This window comes from Sycon ciliatum, chromosome 12, assembly GCF_964019385.1.
Source record: "Sycon ciliatum chromosome 12, ocSycCili1.1, whole genome shotgun sequence".
NCBI lineage: Eukaryota > Metazoa > Porifera > Calcarea > Leucosolenida > Sycettidae > Sycon > Sycon ciliatum.
This window is the reverse complement of record NC_088654.1, coordinates 23,166,022-23,178,709: the sequence shown is the minus strand read 5'-3', so window position 1 is coordinate 23,178,709 and position 12,688 is coordinate 23,166,022. Positions and strand designations below refer to the sequence as shown.

The window sequence follows — 12,688 nt, the reverse complement described above, 5'->3', positions numbered from 1 at the left end:
TCCTGACTTTCTGTTATTTTGACATCTTGGTTGTGTACTCGTACTTTGATCCTTGAGGGTTGGTGACGTTCCTACGCATGCGGAAAGCAACTGTATATTCTTGTTAGAACCAGTCTCCTTTAAAAATGATTGCCTAGAGCAAGAAACACGGGGTAGAGACCAACTCCACTGGATTTTTCGTGGGGAGGGGATCTGGAGCGCTGATTTAGATCTGTCAGCACTCTCACTATGCACTCTGACCTGCCGTCAAGGATCGTCCTGTACACTACATCGGAAATATCCAAATAGCACACTAACAAAATTTCACTTTGTTCCAAGTCACAAGAAAAACAGATGCTAAATCCAGTCCATTGCAGATCACAGTAGACATAACTGGCATGAATAGCTCAAAACAAACACCACCATGTTCACTTGTGTTAGCAATCACATTGAGTAAAATTATAGTAATCAAATTTCTAAGACTCGCCCTTATAGGCACATCCAGCAAGAGCCGTCAAGTGTAGTGTCCATGTGTGTGTGTGTGTGCGTGTGTGTGCGTGTGTGTGTGTGTGTGTTCGTGTTCGTGTCTGTGTGTGCGCGTTTATGAGCATGACGGGTGGTTGTGCTGCATGTCAAGCTGTAGCATACACCGCAAACAGGTCATAGAGTTATTTATCCAGTACACTGGTATATTTGGTGATCACTTGTCAGATATTTATCCTATACTAGAATAGTATCTTTGGCTTTCACTTGTCACATATTACATACTGCTGGTGTTAAGTACTGCTGGGGCTGGCTGTAGAGGGTCCAGCACTAGCCAATGCACAGAATGAACCTCTCCATGGCCAGACACTCAGTATGAAACTCACTGCTCCGGTGTACGTCGGAGACACGGCAAGCCGAGACAACTCACTAACAGTTACACGCCTGCCCAGCACAGCATGCTCTATTCGTCACCTACAGCAGCGGCAGAAGTCAGTCGGGTGCTGGAAAGTAGGCATGCTGCCATCCGTAGCAAGATGATAGCCTACTCTGCATCGATAGCGACAGGGCACGGCAGCATGTGCACAACATCCAGATTTCTCTCACCATAGCCGGAGTAGAATGAGCCAAAGGTGCGCGAGTCGGGCACCATGAAGAACGTGTAGCCCTCCCAGAGCAGGCTACGTAGAGTCACGACCGTCGAGCCCCGATAACCCCGTACCAACCACCAGGGCTTGGAGTGGGCGTCCTCGATCGACTCCAGGAAGTCGATGGCGGGTACGTTGCGCGGCGGCACCATGGCGGTCAGCTTGCGCATCCTCTTGGGGTTGGCGTGATAGTAGTTGCTGCGCAGCAGCGCTTCCTCCAAGCTCAGGCCCTGCCACATGGGATTAGGCTTGACCTCGTCCTTTGCAGACTTTCTCAGGTAGCCCCGCGGCATCACCTCCACTTCATGGTTGATCAGTTCAACGGTGGCCGCTAATCGTTCCTCCTCCTTCAGGGAGGTACGCTCGGTCAGAACATCGTTGCCGTGTTCATCTTCATCGTTTGCTTTGAAGTTTGGTTTTCTGTAGCAGTATTCAAAGTCAAACGACGGATCCCCGGTGAAGCGCCCACGCACATGCCTCGTCTTTCTCCTCATCTCGTCCGTGACGCTTGGCAACCGCGCCCAATGGGCGTAGTCTTTGCTGCAGGTGTGTATGTATGCGGGTGTGATTCGGAGAGAGAGAGAGAGAGAGAGAGAGAGAGAGAGAGAGAGAGAGAGAGAGAGACAGGAAGAGAGAGAGATAGAGAGAGAGACAGACAGACAGACAGACAGACAGACAGACAGACAGACAGAGAAAGAGATAGACGGAGAGATAGAAAGAGGAGAGAGAAAGAGAGTGAGAGTAAATAAGAGTGACACACACACACACACACACACACACACACACACACACACACACACACAAACTGACAGAAAATAAACTACATATTTAAAATAAATAAAAAGCTAAACTGTAAGACATGTACTAATGAGGTCACTGAGTAAATCTAACGTTTTCACGGATGACATTTCTTTGTTATATTAAGATCCATTGAGGCCGTACTGCCTCATATACATGTGTGTTGTGCGTGGATATGCCAGAATACTGCAAGATCGTTAACATTTCTTCTCGTTGACATAATGAATTTTGGACGATCATTAAATTTGCGACTCGTTATAATAACATGTCTTACAGTAATTGCCTAATTTCGCGAATGAGTAGACATGTTGACAGTACTCAATGTAGCAGTACTGTTGACCTCCCCCCCCCCCCCCCCACCCCTTGTCGAATTTCTACCTGTGAAGCGACTTCAGCATGGAAATACAAGTAATACCAATACCATGTGTAACAGTTAAACTGCAGTGCCGAAAACATGCATGTACATGTACCTCTACCCGGCCAGTGCAGGTATTCTGGTGGATGCACCTGTGCACAATTCAGCATGGTAAGTCTCATTGTTGTTGTTGTTGTTGTATCTTGTGTGTACGTGCAGTGTGTGTGTGTGTGTGTGTGTGTGTGTGTGTGTGTGTGTGTGTGTGTGTGTGTGTGTGTGTGCGTGCGAGTTTGCTGAATTCGACGTAATTTTTTGTTCGACACTAGAGCAATACTCTTGCTGTGTCGCCCTACCCCCTTCTCTCAACTCAGCTGCTCTGTATACAGGGGTGTGTATTCTACATTGGTGCGGCTATGAATAGGGAGGGGGGGGGAGGGTCTCAGTGCCCTCCCGTTTCCAAAATCACATTAAAATTTTTTTGGGGCAACTCTGGCCACACCTGCAGCACCAGTTCCAACACCCCTGATATAGTGGAGTTCATGTCATCAGTGCAGTGTGCAAGACTGCAACTTGAGGTGTGTGAGTGCACATGTGTCACACCACTCACGGGCCAGAACCATGCAGTGTGCTGTGTGGCGCAACACCCAGTTGAATGGCACGTATTCACTGAAGGCGCACGTGACTAGCGCTGCGGGGAAACAAGTAGGTTTTCTCATTTGCGTACCTAGTAAATTCGCACTTTACTCTTGACTTGTTGAGCCGTCTCGAACGTTGTATTCCGCAAATTCCACTTCGTTGGGTCACTACTATTGTATACCTTGAAGACCAGTAGTCTATATCGAAAGAAACTCACAAGTTCCAGCGATTAGAGAAACTTCTTTTCCATGCATTTGTATACATTTGTATGCGGAATCGAACAAGTGTCCCCCCAGCATGGCTCACGTGCGCCCATACCATGTATGCAGCGTGGGCGTCCGCCATTTTAGATGAATACGTGCCATTATCAATGCTTAATTCCTCAGCAGTGCATGCTAGTGAATGGTGCAAAACAAGTCCATGGTTTCAGATCATCCGACGGACTCAGCATTTTCTGTGCAGTGCACATGGTACACACCACCAATTTCTCAAAAATTTGAATAAGATCAGTGTGTATGTGTGTGTGTGTGTGTGTGGTGTGTGTGTGCGTGTATGTGTGTGTATGTGTGTGTGTGTGTGTTTGTTTGTTTGTGCATGTTTGTGCCTCAGCGGCATGTGCGTGCTTCATGTAGCATATGAATTATGATATGCCCGTACCTGTATAGTGTAATCCGGGGCTTCAATGGGTCCTCCTGGAGTCCCTGCACAATGTAATACTTGGCGTTGATACCGTGTATGATGCCCCAGAACTTCAGCGTGTGGAACCCCTCCTTGAAGCGACACGCGTCGAAGCCGGCCTGCAGACAAGTGCGCTCCTCTGCGCTCAGTGCGATGCCGGCGTGATTCAGGTAGCCTATGTTCACGGGCAACTGACGGACGTCCATCGCTGCTCAGCTAAACAGCGTGTTTCTTTTCGTCGACTACAAAGCTGGTGATATACGGAGCAGCTGGTGATTCGAGAGGTAACGGCGATCAAATCAGCTCGGTCTCTCCACTCCTGTCTGAACTGTTCTCTTCTTCACAATTATTGGAAAATTCACTGACGATGGGGAAGCAGGAAATCTCTTCGTTGTTCTGAGTATCCTCTGCCAATGGAGGGCCTTCCAAATTTGCAACACAAACAAAACAATTTTGAAAAGCATTTCATACTCTCACTTGCACTCTCGATCTCACACTTGATCATTCTCACCCGCACTACACCGGTTTGCACCCGCGCGGTCAGATCAGTCTTGGCTCGGGTTAGCCTGACACGTACATGTAGATCTACTCGCGTGCATGTATGCAGCAGAGTGCCACCGGCCGTCCAGACGCTCCGAACTGTTGCTAGGAGATCGTTGCTAGTGACACCATGGATGTTGTCATGTACAAGTCAGGATGATGCAGTCACGTCAGATCATGTCAGCGGACACCGTTTAGGGATTTCACAAAAAATTCTGAATATTTTCTGAATTTTGGCTTTTTTTGATTTTTTGATTTTTTTATGAATTTTTAGTCCCTTTTGTTGAATTTTGCCATACATTACCCACTCGCATGGTTGGTTTTGGGTTTCCAGTAAGCTGTTGGATGCCATCGTCCCATCGACCTGTGTGGAGAAACCTTGGATCAAAAAAAATAATAATAATAAATCACCAGAACTGGAAAGCAGATTGACAGAAGATTGACCACAACCATTTTTCTTCGGCCACCATTTTGCGTTACCATGGTGTTGCCATGGTGATATCCAGAAGTTTCGGCGCAACCAGAGTGATTGGCTGAATTTTTTTTAAATTTTGCGATTTTTTTGAATTTTATCATTGAAATTTGCCTAATATTTTTTGAATTTTGAATTTGAATTTTGAGATTTTTTTCTTGAATTTTGTGGAAACCCTCACCGTTCCGCGGTACCGACAGCGCGGCGAATTCACGCATCGATAAAAATAATTATACGAAATAGAGGTTGCGACTTCGGCGATGATTTTGTTTAGGAATGGGTTTGCTCAGATTGCTCCCGGACTGGAGCTCGCGCTATTCCGCCGACTTGACTTGACTTGTTTGTCGCGCTGGAAACGGAGTGTCTCTGTAAATTTGTATCCCTGGTGATGTTTGTGCCTGGACAGCACGTCTATAGTATACAATTGTAAGTGGTGCTCTTCAGCCAGGCACAATCTTCCTCAGCCTAGCCTACTCAAGCTCAACTGATGAGGGGTGAATTCCCCGAAACACTGTGTATTGAGCAGGGAGTGGTGCTTTCTTTCAGGTTTGCCGAGTCGAAGGTTCGATGGACTTCTCGTGTTCTCTGGATGGCAGTCGTGAGTCAGTCAAGTGTCAACTCAAGTCGGCGGAATAGCGCGAGCTCCAATGTGGGAGCAAGCCCATTCCTAGATAAAAATTATGACTTTGTTATGAACTACATCAGTACATGATTGTAAACCTGTCTAAGACGACCGCTCAAGGCACCTTCAAAAGTGGTCTTTGTAACCAGGTGGCCTCCTTATCCAGGGTTATTTGACTGAGAATAACATCCCTTGGTCCCGGTTGTAGTGGTCCTCTTGGACAGGTGGTCGCCTTATCCGAGTGGTCGCCTTGACAGGTTTTCCTATACATGTATGTGCATGTGGTCCATACCACCACTCGATGTTTAGAGAAAGCTTTTAAAAAGGTCCCTGTGAAAGACTTTAAGTCATTGTACCATTAATTAAATTAATGGTACAATGTTATTTTATCTACCTGTACCTGCGGAAGCACAGAGCAAGTGTCAGGGAGTACATGCATGTATGTCTACTGGAGTGGGTGAACCAGTTTGTGGATCACGACAATTCCACACAAACAGTCACCAGGCGTCAGGTCTAATACATGTACACTGCTACAGAGACATTGTATTGGAAACGAGAGAAAGGGGGACTTCCTGATTCATCTTGGGGGCCTTTCTGGCTTTCTCTGAAATGGAAATCATGATGATTCTTTAAAAGCCGAGGAGTGAGCAAGACAGGTACAATGGTGTATGTATAAGTATGTACATGTACAATCATGTACCATGTGTCAACAACACTAAGTCTAAGTCTTACACGTAATCGTGTCGCTCTTCTAAAATGCCATTGTTATCTCGAGCAGGATTGCTCCCTGCTAGTTCTAAACTCTCTCGCCGAGGAAATTGCTTGTTCTGTTGTTCGCCATCCCTGAGGCATTGGTAGTGTGACCCCCGGGGCGATATTACCACCTCCAACAGTCACCAACACTGTATCACACCATATTGCAAGTGATCCACATGCACATGCACACAAGCATACTGCATAGCGCGACATTCGCATACGCATCATCAGGATTGGCTTGCTAGTCATTGTAGACCATACCACAGTATTGCACCTTGGCATTTTCCTTCAGGTAGCCCAAGTTGTCCTTCAGTCATGCCGAAGACGACAGGCTTGGGGGCCTTATTTTGAAATCGTTGGAATTTCTGAGAGGATTGTCCGCCCCCGGGAGACCCATCATGATCCCTGCCTTTGGGAGCTGAAGCCGAGGCGACGAGAGACAGGTGGAGGAGATGAGTGCAACTTTCACACCGTCGGGCCTATGAAATAGCAGTTCTGTACTGCCTGATGCCCTTAGGGCGAGTTGCACTGACTCAATCATGTGTGCCTTGAGGCTCTGCACCATACCCTCTGAACTACAAGACCATGCTTTCAACTCTCAATACATGCGCACATATCCTACACATACAAGTAATCGTCTGCTAAACAACGTCGCACATTCACAGGTAGCTATTCTGGCAACGATCTAGCCCGCTGGAAGGGTCGAAACATGCACGACTATTGTGTTGATACTTCACCCATGCAGGGCATTGTCACCATAAAATGCCAGGAATACATGTAGGTGACAATAGGGGCTTGGCGTGAAGTCCGCAGCGAACAAATTGATTACAACAGGGAGTAGTATAACAACAAGAAGAGGATGAAGAAGTCGAAGGCGAACATCTCACGCTACGGTATGGTGATGACCGCATCTTTCACCTACACGGTAAGAATGTAACCAATTCTTTCGCTCCATAAGTTTTAAACACGCCTGCATGTGTAGGTGCGTGTGCGTCTGTGTGCGTGCTTGCGTGCGTGTGTATTGTACATGACTTGTATTGTTTATTTACGGATTCTCCAGAGGTAAATGGATACCTACTATGGGAGTCTATCCAAACCAATAGAGTAAAAAAGAGTATAAGGAGTAGATCAAACTCAAATAGAATCGGTGTGTGTGTGTGTGTGTGTGTGTGTGTGTGTGTGCGTGTTTGAGGGTGTGTGTGTGTGGGTGGGTGCGTGCGTGAAAAGTAGAAGTGATAGAAAAAGAGAGAATGAGCGATAACCATGATGGTGTCTCACTCCGACGAAGCACGATCGCCAGTTTGGCGACGACGCCATGGGTCTACCCAATACTGTGCACACCGTGGATATGCCGCGTCCGCTGGGGGGAAGCAGTGCGGAGCCCTAGGAGGCTAGGTCTTTGAGTTGCACGCATGCCGCGGCGTCACAGTAACACCTGAACGCAATCACAGTCAGGGTCACAGTTCCTACCGTTGTACCATGGTATGGAGGGTAAAGACTCCAGGAGGATGTCATTACTACGTTTTCCATTAGTTGCTTGCTTGCTCGCAGCCGCATCCGATAACCTATAAAGATAATCGCGATTAAGCACAGAACACAACTATCACAGAAGCGCCGCCGCCGCACACCAGAAGCTGCGCACAATGTGCGTTTAGTCCACGAGCCGAAGGAAATAGAAACTCCATATAAGCAGCGGTCGATGGGTTGATGGTATCATAAAATTTCCTTTCTCGTTAGTCGTGGTATACCCCATGTCGCAAATCTTTATACATGTACCTACAAGCTCTCTTTCTCTTATATGTACATGTACATCGTACAATGTTAACCGGTGTGGAGTTCATGCAGGAACCTATAACTAGTGATACGTAGCGTTAGGCGGTTAATTACAATAATTTAGAGGTGAGTACAGTCGGTCATGGGCGTAATGTCATACATCATCAATCTGGTAATTCTACACGCGTGGAGAGCAACACTCCAGATCAGCCAAATTATCAGTGGCACCATTCAGCGATGATCAGTTCACCCGAATCGACTGATAGTCTTGAGTTCTTGGTTCGGTATCACTATTGTCGTATTGATAAAAGATCACCTGGATGTATGTATGATTATCAAAGCAGCCAATTGATTTCTTTGGAATGCTCACATATTGGATTTCTTTGCACTGCTCATCGTCCCTGGCCAACAGTGAATCTTTTTAACATCTTGCTGATAATCAGCCACAGAGCTGTGCCCAAATCAGGCTTGAAAACGACTGGCGGCTGGAATCAAAAAGCAGCGGAAGATGAAACACAGGTCTAGATCACGTGTTTGTCCTTGGTAGCCTGCCGACTGAGATTCAGGGAAGTGGAGGTTTGTACCGTGGATGCGCAATGCCATCAGAACGGGCTGTGTGTTAAATACGGAGGATTAGCAAGACGAAATTCGTGTTCGCGTTCGCAAACATTTTTCAGGTCGCGAACTGGATTGCGAACTTTCGCAGTTTTCGTTCGGAAAAGTAGTCGGAACACGAATCGCGGATTCGTGTCAGAGCAGTCATAAATTTACCACGCTGTACCTGTACATCGTGTCAACGTCATGCATGTGCGAATTCTGTTTGCTAATCCTTCTCATAACGCGAATTCCGTCACCGAGTTCGACTTTCCTTGGAGTGCGAACGCGAACGCGAATTTCGTCTTGCTATTAAAATCCTCCGTAATGACTCAGGTGAGAGTCTGGGAGTCTCTGAGCTATGAAGCTAGTCTATACCTACTAGTGTATAGAGAAGGCACGGCCCTATTTGGCCCGGAACTGGTGGATCGCATCCAGTCCAAGGCAGAGTCACAGAAGGTGTTTGGCTTGGTTGTCTGAAGGCACATCCAGTGATACTCACCATGGCTGCTCTCTACTGTGAAATTCATCTATCAGGTTTTTGCAGTGAAGAGACCATTTTTATGCATGGGGAGGGAGAGAGAGAAATAGTGGTTGCAACTTCGGCGATGAGAGATTATTTTATGAGTAATGCTTATAAAACGAACTGCGTTCGTGTACGAAATAGCGGTGGCGTTGGAGTTTGCGAACAATAGAGAGGTTAAGTTTCACGTAAAAGTCTTACGTCCGTGAACTTTTACGTCAAAAAGGGAAAAAAACTCACGTAAAATTTGACGTGTTTTACGTGAGTTGACTGTCCCGCACGTAAGTTCATGACGTGAGTTTTTGGAAGTTTCGCTTGGTTATCCCGACCGAATTTGTGTGAGCTTCCGGAATTTTATCGAGATTTATCGAGTTTGTTGGAAGATTTGATATTTGTGCGAACTAAACCCGAATCCTGCTAGGCAAAATTTCACGTCACGTCACACGTGTAACTTAACCTCTAAAAATTACACGTAACGTGAGATTTGCACCGCGTTTTGAAAAAGGGCAAAAAACGTGTAACTTAACCTCTCTAATTCAACAAGTAAACACGAAAAGCCACCCGTTCCGTCTAAGTGCTCAGACTCAGAGCCCCACAGACAGAGATTCTCGTGAAGCTGAACTAACCTTACTTTCTAGTAGCGCTCGACTTATGTTGACCGATTCGCCCGACTCAGAATGGCTCTGATGGAACCACACTCGTCCCCTGCATATTATTATAACGTCTAGTGCGGGCAACCAGATTGCCGTGAACCCTATCTTGGGATGTACTTTGTGCAATGTCTATACATCTTTAGAATCTTCAGCATTCATGATGTCTAGACTGAGGCTGGTGCATGTATTATGTACATGTATGGTTGTGTTGGGAGTGCCAGTGATGACTTTCACCGCGTCTGGGTCAGCATTCGATATTCTGGATTGGCGTGATACGTGAAGCGGCTGTAACAAAATGAATGGTTGCAGTTAATCATTTATTGAGAGTCTGACTGAATACATGTGGTTGTGACCATGCATGAGAATCCCTGGATGCCCGTAACTGGTCAAGAAACACAGTGTATCATTTAATGACTACATGTGTACATTGCATGTGTTTCTTTGAAAGCCGGTGATAAAATGGAATCCACCAAAAAAATAGAAACTTTAACACCGCGATGCTATCTATTCACCCTTGGCTTTTACCTGAGCTAGCAGTGTGCTGTGCAGAGGAATTGCGACGTACATGTAATTCTACTCCATCGCACATAGGTTTCTTTTTAGGCGCTGCTTAGTAGAACAGGTTATCACTGACTTATCAGTCCTCTCTGTTCTTGAACAAGTCTTAACGGATATACAATCATCAAAAATGTGCTGTGTCGTGGACGCCCTGCACAAGTATTGACTGCACAAGTATTGACTGCACAAGTATTGACTGCACAAGTATTGACTGCACAAGTATTGACTGCACAAGTATTGACTGCACAAGTATTGACTGCACAAGTATTGACTGCACAAGTATTGACTGCACAAGTATTGACTGTGAAATAAATACATTATACTCGTACATGTACAAGTTTGTCGGTTGTGGTTCAGGCACCAAAAACAGAGCAAATTTTAAAAGCACTCATCATTTGGCGGGTGAACTCGGCGTGTGCCACAATTACCTGGCAGTCTAGGGGTGTGCGGATAATGCTCGGAAAAGGTGGCAGATTCTGCTCGAAAAGCAGTGAAATTGGCAGGACCATACAAACCTTATGGCGGGCAATTCCTCGAATTCTGCTCCATTTCTTTATCCACATACCAAACATGCATGAAACGTACCAGAAAAAGTACCGAATTCTGCCAATTTTTCTGCCGGCATTATCCGCATAATGTATGCCTACCTGGCACCGTTATATACAAGTAAGTTAAAGAGTCTGACAATCTAACGTATCCCCACGTACATGTACATACATGTACTCGCGGGACGATGCGTAGCTGACAATGTAGTGATGCGTTGCATGTATCGCTATTGAGTGATTCAGTTCGTTGGAGGCTTGGCATGGGCCTTGGAGGTTGGCGGTCTGGCGGACTTCTCAGTTAGTGCGACTAAAGTCACACCGCCGTGTCTATGGCGCGTATGGCAGCCGTCACACATCACCTCTAACACGCAAGCCAGCAAGAATGCAGTGACTTACCCCGTACGGGTCATAAAGAGGTTACCCTACTCTGCAGTACGTACCACTAGTACTAGTACTGTATCACCGTTTTGTTCTTACGGTCGAGCTATGTCTATTTCACCTCAGGCTACATTAGAAACTCCCTACAGACTAGAGTAACTACACAAAAGCATCGTGTTAGCTCTCAACAATGTTCTCGGTTTAGAATCTGGCCCACAGTCTCGCTGTAGCTACGCCGGCAGACGCATTCAGGACGCGCAACACAGCAATGCGGGAGATTTTAGGCTTTCTGTGGTACTGGTAGTGGTGCTTAGTAGATTGCCGCAGACAGTTTCATACATGTACGAAAACTTTGTGCGGCAGCACTACAGAAAGCTCTTTGTTGAGGATCAACTGTGTGACGACCAGATACTTGTACATGGATGTTGGCAATGAATGCGTGGGGAGCGCGAACAATCCACACAGCTTGCCCTTTCTCTTCGATCTCTGTCTCTCTCACTTTCTCTTCCCATCCTGCCTGACAGGATATTCGTGAACCTGCCATTGCCACAATGCCAGAAGCCCATGACAAAATGCAACGCACATAGAAAGCCGCGACACGGCCACAAAGCAGGCAGCCCGTGAAAACCACGCATCTAGGAATGACTCGATCGCGATTTTAGTGTTGTAATTCTACGGCTGAGCAGTGTACTGTCACGGGGTCAAACCTGGAATGTGTGCGGAGTAGACATCTACCGACATGGGATCATGCAAGTATGCGATGTGTGCCAGTTGTACCATGGTATTGTGATCAGGGAGTCGTAAAATGCCAGTATGGTACCAGTATGATATTTTATGACTCCCTGATTGTGATTGACACTGATTGTGGTCGTGTCTTTGTACTCAACCCTAAAAGACTGGTGAAGACTTCTCTCCGCTTGAGCTATCACATTCTTATAGTGTTATAGCCCGAGAAATTGGAAGAAATTGAATTAGACTTGCATTGGTTGTGTGGTATTTCGGTAACAACCTTAGCTGGGAGGCCTTCGTTTTCGGGTAAGGATGCTCTTAGGGGGGATTACTCGCATACTTATACTCGATACGCGCGATCGTGTGCGGTAGAGACACTAGGGGCTTTGACCGCGCGCACGGCCTCCCGTTCATGCGCCGGCTAGAGGAAGACTTCCTGACTGTGCAGCTATCGTCAAAGCATACTCAGTCACCAGGAGTCAGTGACTCTTCTCGTAACCCGGGTTAGAACGAACGCTCAGTACTGCCACATCCGAACTTGGCATTGCTTGTACCCCCGATATTGCGATGCAGAGGAAGTCCCTGACATTCGGGCCACATCAATCGGAGTGGGGATTGGGAGATGTATTCCAACCGTTAAAAGGTATAGTATGCCTGGACACATTGACAGCATCATGAGCCCAGGTGAAACAATCCTGGCAAGTACAAGTCGACCACTAACACCATAGGCAAAGCATGCCCAACACATGTACACGCTTGGCCTTACACTAATGTTAGACCAGTCTGCATTGACCTTTCGGCGCTACAAAGGTGCTGCATTTATGCAGTCGCGACATTGCAGCCAGCAGAGGCGGTACGAAGGCCAAGCAAGACAATAGCGGTGCAGGCAGCAACATGCCGATTACACATCCCCGCCTTTACTCACAACTCGGCTAGAACGCACATTCATTCTATGGCGTGGATACTGTG

At 46.7% G+C, this 12,688-nt stretch overlaps 1 protein-coding gene across 1 annotated transcript; it reads right to left on the bottom strand.

Moving 5' to 3' along the window:
- Positions 1 to 261: 261 nt before the first annotated feature.
- LOC135828130 (radial spoke head protein 9 homolog) lies at positions 262 to 4,059 on the bottom strand. Its single transcript, XM_065340563.1, has 2 exons — positions 3,556 to 4,059; positions 262 to 1,649 (listed from the first exon to the last, which is right to left on the bottom strand). Exons 1-2 carry the CDS (start codon positions 3,780 to 3,782, stop codon positions 1,007 to 1,009), a joined length of 870 nt encoding a protein of 289 aa, XP_065196635.1. The 5' UTR covers positions 3,783 to 4,059; the 3' UTR covers positions 262 to 1,006.
- Positions 4,060 to 12,688: the final 8,629 nt, after the last annotated feature.